The sequence below is a fragment of the Spea bombifrons genome, chromosome 4 (assembly GCF_027358695.1).
Source record: "Spea bombifrons isolate aSpeBom1 chromosome 4, aSpeBom1.2.pri, whole genome shotgun sequence".
Lineage (NCBI taxonomy): Eukaryota > Metazoa > Chordata > Amphibia > Anura > Pelobatidae > Spea > Spea bombifrons.
In genome coordinates, this window is record NC_071090.1 from 42,394,274 (window position 1) to 42,414,990 (window position 20,717).

General features: G+C 34.4%; 1 protein-coding gene across 1 annotated transcript in view; it reads left to right on the forward strand.

The window, feature by feature from the left end:
* TMTC2 (transmembrane O-mannosyltransferase targeting cadherins 2) overlaps positions 1-20,717 on the forward strand; it is a 118,829-nt gene that overhangs the window by 27,743 nt on the left and 70,369 nt on the right. Inside the window, exon 2 of the mRNA XM_053461842.1 lies at positions 18,896-19,463. Coding sequence (XP_053317817.1) covers positions 18,896-19,463 — 568 coding nt within the window. The remainder of the gene's footprint in view (positions 1-18,895; positions 19,464-20,717) is intronic.

Sequence of the window (20,717 nt, forward strand, 5' to 3'; positions counted from 1 at the left end):
TTATATGTCTCTAATGTATTGTGGGATAGCCAAAATAGTATCACTGTTAGCAAGTTGTGAATAGCAGTTAGAAGATACTAAATGTTTTTTGTAACTAATTTTGTAATTCCGCATCTTATCTCTGTATATGTTAATGTATCCCTTTTATATATAAACACATTGCTGAGAATTGTGGAATCCGGTGACTCCCTGATTTTGATTAGCTGAGCAGCAGATGTGTACACCGGTAGGGGACCGTCCACCCACAAGGAGCTGATCAGGGGTCAGCACTACCATTGCTCATGGTTAGAGGAATCTGTGGTGGACAATTCGATGTTCTATTGACCTTCACAAAGCTTGCCACGGACACTGGTGTCCTTGAATGGACACTTTGTCTATCCCTGATCTAACTAACCAGTCCATGATCACCACTACCTGCAAAAGCAGGTGGGACAACTTGGTGGCACAGTACCTTAAAATTTGGACTGGCCAGTGTAAAAGAGGACATTTGTCAGGTATGATAACATGTTATTGGATTTTTCTTGTGATACCAGTGGCACATAAAATTGTCCATTTGTGTTAATGGTACATTAGCCTCTTTAGCAGGCTACAGGGGCTTTGGCACAGACGGGTACTAGTTGGGTTGAATTTTAAACCGTGACTATTGGAGAGAATGTAATGAGTAGAAGTAGTTAATAGCAGACATGTTTTTCTTACTGTAACACTGTTGGCCTCTGTACATTACTGTCTTTTAATGTGGTTTCTAGAAATACTGCTCTTGAAATGTAATTTTCATAAGATCTTACTTTTTATTTATATCTATTTGTACTTATTATGCAGATGGTGTTTACATGAGGTTTATAATTATAGCTAATGTTTTTGTTATATTTTGAGATCACTAAAAATGCAATAAACTGGCAGTCTTCCATCCTGTTAAAGTTACGAATAATTTAAATGTTTTTTTTTCTGAGTTTTATAATCTGTGTCCGGTTCATTATTGGTGTGAAAAAGATAAACCTGGTTTATTGCGTTGGTAAATCTGTAACAAAACTGTATTTTAAATATTATCAGGCGCTACATACAAATGTTTAAAATGTTTTTTTTTTTCACTTTTAAGATTATATATTTTATTAATTTAAGCTCAACTGGGATGAAATGACTGCAGTTTAAAGGTTAAGTCACCTCTTTGATTGGTCTGCATTATAAGAAATGAAAAGCATGTTCATTTGAATGCAATTACCACTTAGTTTTTAATGCAGAGTACTCTACTTTACCAAAAGCCGTGCCTCTAAAGGAAGAACAGTTTGAACTGCTGATGGCATTTAAGTGCCCTGTTTAAAAAGGATTAATACAAAGGAACTGGTTCCCAGTATGAGAACTGAATCTTTTAATACATTTAAATCTATTCTCTTTTTTTTGGGGTGGGGGGGTTGATGGGGGAAACTAAAAATGTAAAAGAGCAAGACGGTTAAATATTGCAAGTTTTGTACATTATCATTATGGGAGCCAGGCTGAAGGCAGCAGGTGGATTAGGGTGACACAGAGCGGTGTTTTGTCAGTATTAGACTGACTTTGGTTGTGCCATATTGATGTGCTTTAAAAAGCATTGCTTTTTTAATAAAAAAAAGATGTTTGCTTTTCTGTTTATTTCTACCTCTTTCTGATTGGCTGATAAAATTTGGTTCCAACTTTTTTACCCTGATTTGATATATCACACTTGATCTCTATTCTTGATGCTCAGATATGATTAGAGAAGGTTATGATATAATCAGCTGGCCCTCAGACTCTGTCTATTGACGATGAGACCTTGAGGGAAAAACCAGTGTGTAAGTAAAAGCAGATGATAATTTTTGTAGTTGGAAAGTTATTTTTCTTCTGTTTATGTAATGCTAATGAATAGTGTTAATAAACAAACAAGGGCTTTGGTTGCCTGAGTTTGAACATATGTCCGTGTGTGCTGAATCTGTTCAGTATCAGATTTTGGCCTTGCGTTACAGAAAAGCTTTGCCGCTGCTGACAGGAAGCCTACAAAATGTAAATAATATACAATGATTTATTTTTTGGATTTTTAAGGTTCATTGTGGACCTAATGATCTGGAATTGCCATTGTTTGGGCACCTATTACCAAGCAGTCTTACATTACCAGAAACGTCAATTTTAAAATTGTTGTCTAGACAAAGTGGGCCATGTTGTTTGTAGAGATGCTACTTGTTTATCTAGTGGGAAATCAATCTTGGTTGTGAAACCTATCCTGATTATTTGTGTTTACTGTAAAAATGCAAGATAGTAGGAAACATTTCATTAATTCAGACAGTGCCAGCAGATTCTGTAGCGCTATTACAATAAAATATTTAATAAAAAACAATATTACATTGAAAACACATGCTAATACATATTGGTATGGAAGGAGGTGATGGCCTTGTACATCAGAGATAACAATAGTCCAATTTTTTACATGAAGAAGGAATTTTCTTTTTAATGTGAAATATTAGAGCAAGAAGCCAAACTTTTATCATACAGGAAAATGCAGCAGAGCACTTTGCTTCTGTAGAGTTTTTGCGCTAAGGAGAGACAAGTACCTCTAATCCAATTAGCCGGAATGTGACTACATGTTTGTTAGAGTAGTGAGAGTTTGTTGTTCTTGTTCTAATTGAGTCCTTGACCTCTCATACACACAGTAATAAACATATGGGAACCTTCCCTTTTGATGTGGTCATAACTCTTTCCTTGGCAAAGAGGGATGAGCTAAGGATTGCTCCCTCTCTCCAGCCGTAAACTGGCTAACTGACGTTTTATTGTCCAGTTCCTGTTGTCCGCAGGGGGTAGCTATTAAATAAAAAAGATTGCTTATTTTGTAACTACGGCAGCAAGTACTTGGCTTGTAAATGTGTGGTTTTTTTAGGGGGTGATTATTAGCAAAGCCGTTTTTCATTCATTTTTTTCCCTCCCATAATCAAACCAACACTTTTTACAAGAAATGGGAGTCTTTTACCACTTCCCATTTCGGTAGACGGTAGGATCCCAATGCAGCATCCACAGAGTGAAGGTGGTAAATGACATGACTCTCTCTCACACTCTCTCTCAATATAATTTAAATATATATATATATATATATACATACACATACACATAAATAGGACATTAACAAGTGTTTTCCAGTCATTGCTTTATCTTAGAGTGGATAGCCCTTCTTTAAGTGCATTAGAAAAAAACCATTTGTTCACCCTGACTAGTGGAATGTGTACACAGATAGCAACTGGCACAATGTGTGATATATTAATATTTTACAGGACAGATCATAATACAGAACAAAATGGGCTGCAAATTAATACTGTGTTTTCCTTTCTCTGTTTCTTTCTCACTTTCCTACAACTATTTTGTGCTTTACCTAATATATTCAACTTTGCCATGTGTGAAACACCTTTACCATCATAATGAGACATTCTATGGTGTTTGTAAGGGAACAGCTTTCTTACTTTTTTTTTTGCATACATACATAGCTGCCATAGTATTTATCTAAATTTTCCACTTTAGTATATCTCTTATGGCATTGAATATTGACTGAGTTGATTACAGTCCCTGTTGTCCTTCATTACATTTTACTATGATTTTTTTTTTTTGTGAATTTTCTATTCCTTATTATATAGAGACATACTTACATAATCAATGAGGAAATATAATAAAATTAAAGGGACGGAAGATACGTATTACAGTACTCTGTGATGGGGAAGAACAGCTGAGCTTCTCTTCCATGGTCTAAGGATTCCTAACTCCGATGAGCTGCTTGAATTTTTCCGCTGCCTAGCAGGGAACAGTCTCCCAACGGAGGTTAACACAGTAAGGGAATATAAACATACAAAGGATAGGCGTATGGCGATTCTAAAGACCAAAGATTAATTAAGGTTTGAGTCTTTACAAAAAAAAGGATCCGACTAGATGGGCTGTCCTCCAAATCCTATGATTTTATGTTTAAGCAGTCTCTGATCAGTTGATTACTTAATTCAGTGCTCACTTCTGTGGCTCGTAAAGGGTTCAATTCAATGTAAATAAGAAATGGATGTTCATTTAGTTTATTAACCAAATGCATGCTGTTTTGATCACCACAAGTCTTCAAGCAAAGTGTGTAGACTCTTGTTAATAATTGAACGGAATTTACATTAAAGTGGTTCTTCCTATACATAATAGTCATACATAATAGGAGGTTATAGTCATACAGTATGTGCTAGTGTTAGAAGAATTATTGAACGCCTGGGTAAGTGCACCATTTATTATTATTATTTATTAATCTATATAACACCATCATATTCAGCAGTGCTGCACAATGGGTAAGGAGGACATAACAAGTAATGCATAACATAGCAATTGTGTCTAACAGAAACAAGAGTTAATGGTTAGGGTATATTACTCAAGAGGTAATGCACTTTGGGTAGAGCCAAGCTGATGTGTTACACAAGGTTTTGGCAAATCCTACTTTAGGTTTTGGAAACCATATGATTAATAGAAAGGTACGGGAATTGGTATGAGTAAAAAATAATGGCACATGTACAGAGGTAAACTTTAAATGTCTCTGGCACCCAGACTGCCCCGAATTGAATTAGTCAGATCTGAAGACATCTAACCACTAAATATAAAATAAAAAGCAGCACTAGGAAGAGATAATTAGAGTCTGGTGACTAATCACTTCTAATGGTCTGCTTTTGCTTTGGTAACCTTTCCAAATGAATTTGGCATTATTGTGTCATCTGTTTCCCTTCTTGGATATTTGGCATTTAAGTTCTTACCCTTTCTGGTAATTAAGGTCTGGGAAATTTGAAATGTGGTTATTGTCATATGATGAATATAAGCCTAAAACACTTATTATTTTAAGTAAGGGCAATGCTGTTACCAGATCAAAATAGACAAACCCAAACCTTGAACATACTATACCACAAAAACTGGTGATTGCTAATTTTGCTATTCAATACATTGCCTACGCATTTCGCTATTCAATAAATTAAAATAAACTTTTCACGTATATAATTGTGATACCAATGCCGTATGGATTGCATAGTTCAACCAAACATTTGCTATCAAATGTTACCAGTTGACGAGACCAGTTGCCATCAAGAATGCAATGCATTGTCGGCATTAATGTGGATGATGCACACTAAAAATGGAGTTTGTCCCAGCTTTATACTTAATAAAGCATGCAACCTTTGGTAATGTTTTGAGATCTAGTGTTAGAAGACTTGGCAAGAAAACAGCCCATTTTTATATTGTTATAAAGTAAATATGGAATTGGCATGTAGATTGTGTGGTATTTCCATTGTGGGTTCCAAAAATGTTTAATGTTTGTTCGTTGTTATCAGTATATTTCAGCATAAATATCTTTTCTTTGTCTGTTCTTCCTTTTTGATTGTGTATCTAAGTCCCCACCTTTCTTCTGGAGATATATTATGAGGAAGAACAACTGTGACATTCCTTTAGATAAGTGCCGCTATCGGTGTGAAATATCTTTGTAAAGACATTGTTATTTCAGCTTATTTGACAGCAGATTTCTTAGTGCTGTTAAATTAAAAAAAAAAAAAAAAAAAAGGTTACAATTAACAATATACAAACTTGTCAATAACATGAACACGCATAAGACATATGGATATCCGTTATATTCAGTGTATCCAGTACCTTCGTCCCAAATAAAATTGAAACATGAAGAATATACAAAAAGTGAGGCAGAGCTGTTGGCAGGGCGTTATTGTAATATTTCCAAGGGTATCATGAGAACAATAGTTGGCAGCGTTTGAAGTGCTGAATTTTAGCCATCATGTAAATGCTGTGTTATTTTTACAATTTTCTTTTACCCACAGCAGGGCCATAAGATAAAATAGGTCAACTCTGTTCCTAGGCTCACCAGACAATGACTTAACAAAACCTTAATTTTAATACTTGCATTTGTTACTTTTGACCCACTATATATATATATATATATATATATATACTGAATTTCTAGCTCATTGAAGTGAATCTTGAACAGCATATAGATAGTGATTCCTATCCTGCAAAGAAGATATATATGAAGAGATCTAAAACGCTCAGCTCATACTTTTTAACCCTTTGCTGTGCTCAAAGGCTTGTGTTTGAAACATAAATTATATGCAAATTAGGGAGCCCAAGTAATTATTGGTAATCCGTCAAAATATGACCTACATTGTGTGCTTGTGTATATCTTTGAAATGTCCATATTGGCATAACTGTGTGTTTAGTTTGCTTGCTTAAAAAACTATTCTATGTTATTGCTCTAGTGGTTTTATTGCCATTTATTGTACCCGGTAAATAATATTTACTGCAGAGGGAGCCAAATCAATAATATGCAGAAATATAATTTTCTTTATTTTCACTCTTCATTAGTTTGTTTTAGGGAGCCATGTGTATAATGATGAGTTGCACTGCGTAGCCGAATTCCTTCACCAATGCTTTTAAATATGTGCAAGAGGGGGAGAGATGGCACGTATCGGGCATAAACTGTCTTTGAGTCATCCAAAAAAATCTATGTCGTCCCTTCTCAGGTGCTGCACAATTTGCATTTCTGTTGAGCTCTGTATGTCTGCATTGTGAGAATGTTGGTTGGGTGACAATATTTTTCTCTATAGAAAACAATAGTTTCTTTCAGGGAGTTCCAATAGTTTGCATTGGCTGCTAATGGGAAAAAAGGCTCAGAATCACATGGGAACATTGTGTCCTTGTCATCCGGGTGCTGGTGCTTCCTGTCTTCCGTCTAAATTGTCCAGTGTGACTGTTTGAACTTTCAGCTCAGATGGCTTTTTAATAATGGAAATTCCAAATGAGCCAATAACTGTTCTGTGTGTTTTTTTTGTTTTTTTTTAAATATATGAATGGTTTTCATTTAGTGATATAAAGAGGTTACTTATATTTTTGGTTAAAATGTCTCAGATCTTTTAGTATGTTGTTAATTATTTGATTTTTTTTTTTTGTTGGCAAAATCGCATTTTTAAGACAACATTATATAAAAAATAAAAGTAACCTATTTTTAGTAGAGTTTTACACTTCTATTTCTTTTTTCAGTTTGACAGCTCCCCTTGCACTTTCTTTCCATACCCTTTTATTTTTTTTTATCTCCCAACCACGGACAATCTCTGCAGTATTCAACAGAACCGAGCAACTCTGACTTAGTGATTATATAGTAGTTTTAGCAACTGCGGAGAATGACATAAAATTCTTCTGGGCTGTGCCTATAGGTAAAACCCTAGCCCCAATAGACCTTAAAGCTAAGCTCTGTAGAAACTTAAACAGTTTCCTAGTGTGCTATGAAGCTAGCTTCAAAGAAATTCTATCTGTAGGTTTTACATTAAACTCTGCAGGATACAAGTTATTGAAAGTTTATCTGTCAGTAAATCCTGTAGCAATTTTGTATTTAGAAAGTATTCTGCCAAAGACCAAGTTTCCAGCAATTTTTGGATATAACGATTTCAGTGGTTGTTTTAGAGTACGGTGAAGTAATGGGCTTCCTCTGTTGCAGAATCACTGTGATAATAGTACACGTTCTTGGTCTCTACTGGAGATCAGCCAGTCAGATGTACGTTTTTGTATCTAATAATCGTATTCAAAGTAGTACAAATATAATGAAAATCTATACATGAAATGTTTAATATCTAACCATTGAGTTATACATCAACTTCTGTCAATGTGAATCTCTAATCTGTTTTATCTGTTTGTTATAATGTTAACAGTCATGCATCCTGAATAAGATATGATAGTTTGAAGATGAGAAATGTAAAAGGTTTTTGTGTTTCAGAGGTAAAATCTATATTTTTCTGATTCTGATACTTCCCACAGCATCCTGCTCTATGTCCTCCTGGATTTAAATTGTGTTCTTTTTATGAAGATGAACTGTTACCTATAATAAATTAACATTAATCATTTGTGTGTGCATATGAGACTCTGTATCAAAGTAAAGCCTTGAAACACGGTAACAAAATTCAAATTCATGCAAGTGTTATATCCAAAACAGCAATGGCATATCATTTGAGAACATTCTGCTCCCAGTAGCCTTTGTTGCGCTTGCCCAGGAGAGGTAGATTACTGTTAAGATTCCTTTGGAGAATAGAGCTGCTCAACCTCATCTTCAGTGTGCTGACCCTTGATGCCTTCCTATTATTGCAGTGACTTGTCTAATGCTAATTAGCCCTGCAAGCCACATGTTGTTTACAGCTCTTCTCATGTGGAATCATAATCACAGCCAGCACAACATTGGTGGTCTTGAGTTTTGACCAGAAGAATAAATGACAATGTAGCCACACAAGACACCTTTTGATCGAGACATATTAATGAATCGGCAGGATGTCTGTACCACTTGAAGCCAGAAAAATAAGCAATCCTTGTACACTCATAAAGAAAATAATAATTTTTTTTTCGATATCCTTGCTTTAGTGCCTTGTATAGAGTGTACCCTCCACATTTACTTCTCATGTGTATTTGCTTTCCCGCTTTACTATAATCAGAGCCCAAGTCCTGATGGTACCCAATGATATTAAGCGCTAGTACTTTCCCATTTTCCATTGCGATCAGTTCAGGATGAACACACATTTGTCATTAGATGGACATTCCAGGATTCTCTGTTTCCTGGTAACTGTCTTTTGTAAGTAAGTGTCTCCTTTGTCATTTTCATTAACATATATACACATTAGACATTTGTTGCCTCTATATAATTATCATATTCAAATATCTAGCCAGACGTCAACTCTTTATAGGGATATATATCTATATAGATAGATATATAGATATCTATCTATATAGATATATATATCTATATATAGATATATATATCTATATATAGATATATATATCTATATATAGATATATATATATCTATATATATATATATATATATATATATATATATATAGATCTATCTATATCTATATAGATCTATCTATATCTATATAGATCTATCTATATCTATATAGATCTATCTATATCTATATAGATCTATCTATATCTATATAGATCTATCTATATCTATATAGATCTATCTATATCTATATAGATCTATCTATATCTATATAGATCTATCTATATCTATATCTATAGATAGATATATATATCTATATATATATATATATATATATATAGATAGATAGATATATCTATCTATATATATATAGATAGATAGATATATCTATCTATCTATATATATATATATATATATAGATAGATAGATATATCTATCTATATATATATATATATATAGATCTATATATATCTATATATATCTATAGATCTATATATATATATATATATATATCTATATATATATCTATATATATCTATAGATATATATATATATCTATATATATATATCTATATATATATATCTATAGATATATATATATAGATATATATAGATCTATATATAGATATATATAGATCTATATATAGATATATATATATATATATATATATAGATCTATATATATAGATCTATATATATAGATCTATATATATAGATCTATATATATAGATCTATATATATATATATATATATATATATATATAGATATATAGATCTATATATCTATATATATAGATCTATATATATAGATCTATATATATATATATATATATATATATATAGATATATAGATCTATATATATAGATCTATATATATAGATCTATATATATAGATCTATATATCTATATATATAGATATATATATCTATATATATAGATATATATATCTATATATATAGATATATAGATCTATATATATAGATCTATATATATATATATCTATATATATATATATATATATATATCTATATATAGATATATATATCTATATATATATATAGATATATATAGATATATATATCTATATATATAGATATATATATATCTATATATATAGATATATATATATCTATATATATAGATATATATATCTATATAGATAGATATATATATAGATATATATATCTATATAGATAGATATCTATATAGATATATATCCCTATAAAGAGTTGACTTCAGTCTGACATTCTGGCTTTATATACCAAAATATCTGTTTTGTTTCCAGGAAGGAATAAGGTTGTTTTTCCCCATATGGCTCCCACAAATTGTCAGAACACTGCAGTCTTTTTCTAAGTAAATTATAAGGAAATCGTACTAAGAAACCACGACCTGACATTTCTTTGTTGTAAAATACTTCTTGAATAGATCAAGCATAACTTTATAGTCCAGCCTACCCAATCATGTTTTGTCTTTGCTGGAAGTCTGTTTACAAGGTGGGATTTCCGTCAAGGGAAATTGAAGCCTTTTTAGATGTGAGCTATTAAAAAATCTGGTTTTAATCTTTTTTTAGGTCAAATTCGAAGATATTTTGACGTGGACTGTACAAGTATTAAAATGTGATTTAAAAATCATTCCATTTAGTGTACAGTAAGATAATTCAGACATTTTATGAATGAAATGTACATAATATGGGTTGTCCAATGCCAGTTATACCCCATAGTTCTAAAAGTAGGCAATTCAGAGGAATCTAGTCCCTAATACCAAAATAGTTCATTGTGGGAGCTGTTTTCTGATGAATGTGGCAGCCAAACACTCCAGTTAAAAATGAAAACTGCATTTTAAAAGACAGAAGCTTTTATGAAACACAGTTTTAAACTAAACATGTTAGTATTATGTTTCAATAGAGTTTCTCAACAATTTGGAACTCCCCATTACAGTTAACAGTAGTATCTACGCTCCCAGATGAATGCGGTCCCTTTTTTAGACTCCAATTAAGATGCATTTAGTGGAGATAAAGCAGTAAAATACTCTAGCCATCATAGGAAATGGGAGCAATGGTCATTAAAAAAAATAACCCCCCCCCCCATGAAAGCTGGTACAAGCACGACTCTTCTTTACCAGTATGTCTTATGTATGTTTATGTTGTTAATTATGCATTCTTTTTCATTGTAATTAATGTTCTCTTAAGATAATGCTTTCTCTGTATAAGGTTATATGACAAACATTTTTAGTATATTTGTATAATGAATGGGAACAATAGCGATTGTAAAAAAAAATAAAAAAATCAGTTGATGCCTACTTGACTGTAGCAACCATGGGCTTTTTTACATTTAAATTGGTAGTGGAATTGGGTAGCCTCGCTTCCCTTTATTAAATGGATCATATTGTCTTTTGCCCTCTGCTGTCAAAAGTTGATTGCAGTCTTTGCAGGAGGAAAGTGTTTATCTCCTGTGCTGTTAAAAGAGAGGCTGTTGACGGATGGTAATTAAGCTCACGTGGCTTGTACTTGGTGGTTTCCCATCAGAACTGGTTGCCTAGTGTGGGACAGGGGCACCGTTTTCCTTGTTTGTACAGCTATTACCAGCTCTCGGTGCACCACTAAACTCAGGTCTTTGTTCCGTTCTATTCTGTGGCTGTCACTTTGAAATTCAGCTTGTCTTTTGTTTGCGTGTTGGGTTACGAATGACTCTTGTATTTTTCTTTCCATTCCAACTTGCCATGCAATGAATTCGGCTCATTCAGCAAGGAAATGACATGCATTCAGGAGCTATCTGTGAGAAAGGAGTGACATCTCAAACAAGGAGTTATTACCTCCTCCTTGAGAAGTGATGGAAAAAGAATGTATCCTGAGCTGCTGGCTTTATCAGGCCTTGTCTTCCTGCTTTGCTTTTTTTCTGTTGTCCCTAAAGAAACTGGCCTTTGTATAAAAAAAAACTTGTTTCTTAATACTGAGAGTAAAGCAAGATGTTCTTAAAATTAAGAGAAATTGCATATTTTCAAAGATAGGGCTATGGAGGCAATGTGAGCATTTAGACTTATTGAATTCCTTTCATGATACCCACCACACTAATTGTTACTTTCAAATTACAAGAAGTATTCTCCCCGACCGTCTAAATTATTGCAGTGAGGCTTCACATTCCTATTCTCAGTTATTTTTGTTAGATTTTCACCAATCCCTTTATGTTTGTACATATCAAAGTAAAAAAAATCAAAGTCCGTATGTTTTATACTAAATATTACAGCCTCTCTTGTGTTCTTTAAGAATATTTGATTTCAATTTTGGTGTTTTCTAGGAAGGTGTAAGTTAAAAAAAATAAATAAATAATAATAAATAAAATAGTGACCTACGCGGTGTTAACCGCATTATTGCAAAGCATAAAACAGATTTTTGTACTAAGGACAACTATAAGCAGGTGTATGAGAAAGACCTAATAATCATGTCATGAATTGTTTGTTGGACGTGTCATAACATTAATTTTCTGTTTTGTTAAGGGAAATGATGCAGTTATTAATCATGTGTTTCAAAGTGCATGTCTTTTTTTATATAATGTTAAATTAATGTCAATTGTTATATATACACACACACTAATGAATATAACTATTTTTATGGGACATGCTAAATGGCTTATTGCATTGATGACATTTTTAGGTAACCCAGAAGTGACATTTTAAATGAATTAATTTCATTCTAGCAGCACTAAAATCCTTCTATATGATAAAAGATTCCAGGCTTTTATCATAAACTATAAAGTAGCATATTTTTATATACCATCGTTTTTAGCAGCGACAGGTTGCTCTCTTTTATAGCCAAGTATTTTGCCAATGAATGCTATCAAGCACAGCTTTCTTCTGGACATTGATTAAGTTATTGCCACTTCTGGCAACAACCCTTCTAGCCCCCCTGGTATCTTGCAAACCACACTTGGCTTTTCCTACTTACCTAATATATTTTGGCTAATACTGTATAAAATCATTAATGTAATAATGTCAGAATCATCAACCTTGGATTCAAGTTTTACGTTGTACACCACATTACATTTTTATTGCATATCGAAATTAAGATTAACTGCTGTAGCCTATTATGGCATTATTGGCATGCTAGCTAAAGAAGTTCACGATATTTATTGTGAAGCATGTTAACCATGACAAAGGGACCAAGAACCTTCACTGTTTCTTATTTCTTTATATATTCCACATGACTTAACTATGAGTAAGAGCTATTTATTACTATTATTCAAACCAGCTATAGGCAATGTGTCCTTCGTTGGGCGCCAATGCATGTGTCAACTCATTACTGGTTATGAGGGCCTTTAGTTTAAAGTTAGTCTGGAGATACATGCACAAGCTTTTCCGGATATTAAATGTTGCCATTTTTTGCCAGGTATTCATTGGAGACCTCTGTACAATCACCATTCCATAATCTGTTCTCTGCTTACTTTTTGTAGATTTGCTAGATTGTTGTGCAAACAAAAATTAGCTGCACGGTTTTGCATAAAATGTCAACATGTCAAAGCCTGTCTTTGTTCCTATGACATGAAGCAATTAACGTTAATATGTAAAACTGCCATTATGTAAATAAATCAGTGCTGCTTCCTGACCTCCTACCCCAACACAACAAATATTGTTCACTGTAGTTATTACGCATGCGATTCAAAGGAATGCTATGTGGTGTAGGGAATATTTAAATATGTTTAAGCAGAATTTGGTACAGACTTTTTTTAAGGTTTCAAATTTGTTTTAATTTGCTACATTTTAAAATGAAAAAAAAAAGTGCAGTATAAATTCAATTTAGAGAAATAAAAAAAAGAAAACGAACTAGTGAAAGGCATTTATATTAATAATTAACAGTGTCTCTACTTTATCTCCATGTTGCCATTGATTGCAGACTGATATATTTACTATTTAATGGATGAAAATCCATCTTCAAGTGTATTTTTATAGTAGAAAAGTGCATGTTACTAATTGGTACTGAAGGCAGACAACAATTCATTATATAGTGGACAACGGCGCCAAACAGCCAACATTTGTTCCAGAATTTGCTGTGTAATTTCACTACTAGGAACACAATTGAATAGTGCTGAAAGGGTGGGCTTGTAGACAAGGTTAAAGCGATGCCGTAACAGTGATATACAGTATGATTGTACAAGTGTGTGTTTATTCCTGCTGTGCTCCCCCCCCCCACATGTTTTGTCTTTTCATCACTCAGTCCTCTTCCTCCTCACTCATTTATGTCCCTATTTTTCCTTAAGTATCACATACAAGATCTATTTGTAGGCTATAACAGAACTTTGGTAAAACAAAAATGTAATTTAGGATGTAGAAAATATCACTACAGTGAGATATTTGTTGTTTTTATGAGGTTTACATAGTGCCATCTTATTCTGTAGCGTTACAGGACATAACTAGTAGTGTGCCACATCACAATTAGTAGAAAAGTGCCCCCCCAATGCGCTTTATGTGATTAAAATCTTCCTCTGTCAAGGAACCGTCAAGAGGCATAAAATTGAAAAACAATACATTAGTGTGTGTGTGTGTAAATGTATATGTATATGTAATATATTTAACATATTTAACGCATTAAAGTCTAAAGAGATTATACTTTAGCAATTGAGCTCTTTTGGCCATCGCTATTGGGATATACACTATGATTGCTGAAAAATGAACTGGTAAATCGATGTGATTTTGTGTTCATTCTTGATGTTTACATTGTGATGTCTGCATGAGAGCCAGTCTGTTTTATTCCTCCTTCCAATTCATAAAGCACGGGATATGGCAACAGCCAAGACCTGGCACCAAATGTAGCAATTCACACAGGGATGACAGACATCTTCTTGCAATATTCATTGCACAAATAATTTTTCGTGGAATTGTTCATTCCAGCAGAAAAGAATATAAATGCGTATAAATATATTAACTTTTTACTGTTCAAATATTTTCTGTGACAGTTTATTTTTATGTTAACATGTTATTGAAAGTTTTTCCTTTATGTCCAATATTAGCTGAAGAGAGGTGTTAAATATTCTATGCTTGTAAAGCATATGTTTGTTTTGAAGTATTCATATCCACCTTTGCTTAGCAGAGCAACTCACAGACCGGTTTCTTTGCTTCTCATCAGTCATTGAAGTGACAAATACATGAAATGCTTAATTCTGAACAGTTTCGGAGATGCTGGCGCATTTCATTTTGCGGAATGTAATAAAAAGCATCCCTTATAATTGAATACAGGCATTGCGACACCTCACTTTTGGCTCAGACAGAAACCGATGAACAGCATCCAGCAAATATATTAGATCATCACAGCAGACTGGATTTCCCATTGGGTAACATAAGCTCTTGCCTAAGGGTTCTTAAAAATGGAGGGGTGCCAGACTGACCATTTCCAAAAAATGAATTGTTTATACTCTATGGAGTGATAAAGAAAATCAGATTCCGCACTCTGTTTTACAGAACCACCAGTGTACAAGCTACAGGTAGGTTACGTGGTGCCCAAACCAGTCCCTATGTAGCCAAAAGGTCCAGGACTTAATGATTATCTCACAATCCCATTCATTGTGGGCTAGTAATCCTTGAGCAATGGTTTAAGAAACATTGTTCTATTACTTTAAAGTCTCTACAGCAGTGTGCCATGGTCAGTCCTTAGATGTCCTTAAGAGCACTGGTGTCCAGCAATGAACCTCTCGGAAATAATGAAATACAGTGACTAATGTTGCGGACCATTGATGAAAATCTGTACAGTTTCACAAATATCTAAAGAAGTAAGAAATTAGATCAGCATGCCATATAATTAATAACTATAATGATCCGTGGGATACACCGTTAGAATATAACTTTGTGCATTAAATGGGTTGGTTTTTATCATAACACTTGTAATCCTACTAACGTTGTAACCACTGTTGTAACCGATGTACATCTAGAATAGATTTCAAGGTATGTTTTTTTTTTATTTTTACTCAATAAATGCTGATGCCAAATCATCATGAAATATAATGTGCTTTTTTGCCCTCGTGTTAAACATACATTACAAGTCTGCCAATTTTTTTTTTTTTTTTTTTATCTTGGTAAGGGAATTGTTGCTGAATGTCGCCAATCACTTCAAACTGTTGCCTCTGGATAACGCTCCGTGATTGTAGCACCTGGCTTTTTTCTAACTTTGTGTGAATGTTCACTAAAGACATGTTAATTTAAAAAAAAAACACCTGTTAAAAATCATTCCCATGCTAGAGTGGGCCCTTCATGATGTCAGTTGCTGAAAAAGCTAATCTAGCGGATAAGCAAAGATAAACGTAACAGGCATTAGTCTTCACTGGGGCCTGATTTCAATTAACGTAAGTTGAAATTGAGAGCAGCATGGCATTTAACACGGCTTACCAACCATTTTTTTCCTTTGCGGCCTGGTGAAAAAAGTGGTTTGAATTTTGTAGCCTTGCCCTTAGTTTAACATCATTAACCTCGTCTGATCTATATGCTAATTGCTCTATGTGCAAATAATTCATTCTTGCTTATATTAAGTCACAATATGGTCAGTGGAGATTCCAGGGCTTCACATTGATACAGTTTAGTCCTAAGGTATATTTTCCTTTCAGTTGGTTTACGTATCTCTTTGCTGGTTCTGATCATGAAGTGAAACAGTTTGACTTGTGACTCTAGGCAACACATAGCAGAACAAAGCTAAAGGCCCATCAATATATATCCGTTGTGTTATGGATCTGCTCAAGACATTGCGTTCTTCCTCTACGGTAGCACTTACTGTTATTATTTTGTTCTTAAGTTAGCCAACTCTAAGATCTAGCATCACGGCTGTGCCATTAATAAGATTCCTTTCTCCTTCTCTGACTCTTCAAGTGGAAAAGGTACTATCATCCTCCATAAAAAGACCTTCTGCCAATCTTTGGGGAGTAAACAACTCCCCGTTCGTAATACAATAATAAAAAAAATAATTAAGTTATACTAATATTATTTGTAAGTAGGTGTGAACCATTTAGGTTAAAAACCACATTAGTTTAAACTTAAAAGCAATAAGCAGTGAGGTTCCGTTTTTTCGCCCCCACTGTTAAAACCACAGGCAGGCTGAAAATCGTGTAGAATGTGGAGAGCTGTCAGTTGTTGTAGAATAAACAGATCTGATTTGAAATGGAAATGAAATGCCATATAGTAGTTTGCATATACATCCTTGTCTCGGCGGGCAATTAATTGAAACCTTCGCTGTGATGATGCACATTTCAATTTTCCTAATCCTTCTATTAATAATTCATAGTAAGTGTGGTCGTTAGAACAACAGTGTGTGTCTGAATGACCTCTTCCAAGAGGGATCCTACTGGGAGCCGCTTAGCGTTTCGAGACAGAAACAAACAGCCGTTTTAAAGGTCAGCATGACGGGGATTTTATTAAAAGCTACGGATGTGCAACTAGATTGCCCCTGGCTTTAACTACTATTAATCCCTTACCCGGTTCCGTGTTGACAATGCGAGGCAGAAGCATATCGAATGATTAAACTCTCTCTGATACAATTTGTCAATTTCTTTAGTTACTGTTATTTATACTTGTGTTGACAGATGAAAGTATAAAAAAAAGATTTTTTTTATTTTTTATTTTTAATATACGGAATATCACAAACCAAGTTTGTTTAAAGGTGAAAGTCTGTCATGTAGGTCGGATTAAAGTAGACAATATTTTAGTGTGCAGAGAAAGAAAAATCCTGGGCAGAGTTTTGTTAAAGCAAGTCATGGCAAAATGTTGTGTAGCAACAATAATGTTGTGTAGCAATAACACATTTTGTTAAAGGGACCGTTTTTAAAGAACGTGTACTTGGTTTTCCTTCATTGCTGAATACATAGCTTGTTTGTGTTTCTTTGTTTTTGAAAATGTAAAATTACGGCTTGTTAGAAACAAATGCATAGCAGTCTAAGACCATTGTGAGTGATGAAAGTAGATGTTTGTAAGTTATAAACGATATTCAAACTCTTGTGTTTACAGTGTGGGTAATCATAATCTTACCAGCCTTTGGGAACAAAACAGCCATGGCTTCCAATGGGAAAAAAGCCAGTGATAAAATTGTATCTGTGGTTTAAAATTGGAACTGGAAACGGCAGACAAATTGTATTTCTAATCGTGGCAATATCCACTTTAAATTGCATATGTAATTTCCGTACTCAAGGTTAGCATCTTGTTTGAAGAATAATTTCCGTCCTACCGCAGAACCTATTTAAGGAAGACTTTTTGGTTGCTCTGGAAACTTTTTCACGTTTGACATGCACTTCAAAGAGATGCAGTCAGAGCTTCTTTAAATAGTCAGATATATTTGGATTGGAAAAGTTTTTGCAGCAAGTCCAGTAAAACCTACTCATTCTGGCGGTGCGGTAGGAAAGGAACGTATCTGTATTGACCATTGCAAGGACTTGCTTTACTGCATCTTATTGGATGTCAAAAGTGTGTCTGTGTCGAATGTTTTCTAATTATTTTATAAAAGATTTTGCAACCTTTGCAAAATTAGACAGAGGGTGTTCAGGGTCCTAATATATTGTATAGCATTCTCTTGGAATATCTGTAATAAAAGATATGTGCGTTTTCCCAGCCTAACCAGATGTGGCATCTTAAAGGCTTATATGGGCTTAGAGCAATATAGTCCATGATCATGTTTAAAAACATCATATCCACAGATCATGTATAAGCGTGCTATAAAACTTGATCCACAATCATATAATTTAACATGATTTTAATCTTTTTCACATGCTTTTTGCTCGGCCACAAAAACTGTGTTAAATGATCCACAAGCTCAGAACACACCAGTCCCGATTTCTGTCTCCCCTGTGAAAATGAATCTTGGATTTGCTTTCCTACATCTTTACATACTTATGTGAGCCGTGATCTAGCTTTCTGTTGTCTTCTCATCTCTGTACCTTGATGTGACCTTGATGTCTGGCCCCACATATCCAGACTGTTTCCCATTTGTGGCATTTTCCCACTTTTTTTAAAAAAATTTAAGATTTACTGTTGGATATATTAAAATAGAGCATGATAACAAATTCTTAGTAGGCCGGGAATAGCCTTGTTCCGTTTGATATACGTTGTGGTAACTGGAATTCTAAACTGGTATTTCTTACCTAAAGTTGTCAATTTCTTGTTTCGTTTCAGCCGAGCCATCAAGACAAACCAGGACCTCCTTCCTGAAACTCCATGGACCCATATTTTCTTCAATGATTTCTGGGGAACCTTACTTACGCACAGTGGCAGCCATAAGTCTTATCGTCCTCTATGCACTCTTTCTTTTCGCCTTAACTATATATTTGGAGGTTTGGAACCCTGGAGCTACCACCTTGTGAACATTTTATTGCACTCTGCAGTGACGGGTCTCTTCACGAACCTTTGTAAAGTACTGTTTGGCAGTGGATACTGGACTCTCTTTGCAGGATTTTTATTTGCTTCTCATCCGATACATACAGAAGCTGTGGCAGGAATTGTTGGACGGGCTGATGTGGGAGCAGGACTGTTTTTTCTACTTTCGTTACTTTGTTACATGAAGCATTGTTCAACACGAGGGTACTCGGTCAGCAGCTGGTGCTGGATTTTTTTTGCAGGTGTATGCGCAACTTGCAGCATGCTGTGGAAGGAGCAGGGCATCACTGTATTAGCAATTTCGGTGGTGTACGATATTTTTGTGTTCCACAAATTAAAAATGAATGAGATTATTCCTGCTGTAAAGGTGAGTTCTGTGCTAAAAATGAGTTCTTGTTTCATACTTGTTGCATCAAATAACGTATGTATTCTGTTATGGGATTTTACATGTATTGGCCTCAATTGTTTGCCGCAAAGTTGAGGCTATGACCACTAGATTATTATTATTTGTTGTTTTATATAGTGCCATCAAATTCTGTAGCACTGTACAATGGGTAGACAGGACATAACAAGTAGCATGTAATATAACAAATTGACTAACAGAGACAACAGGTGAGGAGGGCCCTGCTCAAACGAGTTTACAATCTATAGGATTGCTCAATACCCTTCCAAAAGATGGGATGCAATTGAGTTATTATATCACCCACTGTTTTTACATGGAACAACCCACAAGCATATGGCTAGGGTACACCTCTACTGAGGTGAGCAACACTGAATTATTTCTGCCATGCATTGTAGGTATGAGAGACGGGGAGGGAGATCAAGAGAAGACAGGTAGATTTGACTATGGTCTGCATATAGATGATACTGGAAGCCAAATACACTGATACGTTTCCCAAGAGATGACGTGTAAAGAGAGAACAGCAGAGGGCCAATGATCGCCAAAAGTGGAAGAGGTGATGTCTCGCCAGAGAAGCTGACAGAGATGAACGGTTAGACAGATAGGAGGAGATCCAGGAGAGAGCTGTATGAGAGCTCGAATGCCTGTAGTATCTTGTATACCTATAGAAGAAGGTGGTAATCAATGGTATGAAAAGCAGTAGCGAGATCCAGGAGTATTAGAGTGGAGAAGTGACCATTTGCTTTGGCAGAAAGCAAGTCATTGGATACTTAGATCCATTTCAGTGGAGTGAAGGGGTCTGAAATTAGACTGTAGGTGGTCAAGGAGGGAATTAGAGGAATAAAAGTTAGTTAGGCCATCTCAATCTGGACTATCATTCATTTTCTATCCCTAATTTATGAAACAAGATGAGTGCCTTGCTTGCTCATATGCAAGCAAACTGGGGCAAACCAGGTCGGTGTGACCCTGCCAAAAATACCTTTTAACTATCCTATGGCATTCTTTATTTAATGCCCCTTTTCACAACACATACGTTAATCTTAAAACCATACTGTGACTATAGTTATTGCTAAATGATGTACATTTTATGCTACTTTTGTGTTACTTCACACCAAAAAAGTTTGTGATAATCTGACATATGCCCTGCTCCCTTTCCTGACCACACATTCAAAACTGAATAGGATAATTTTCATTCTAATTCTCCTCTGACCTCAATTCTTT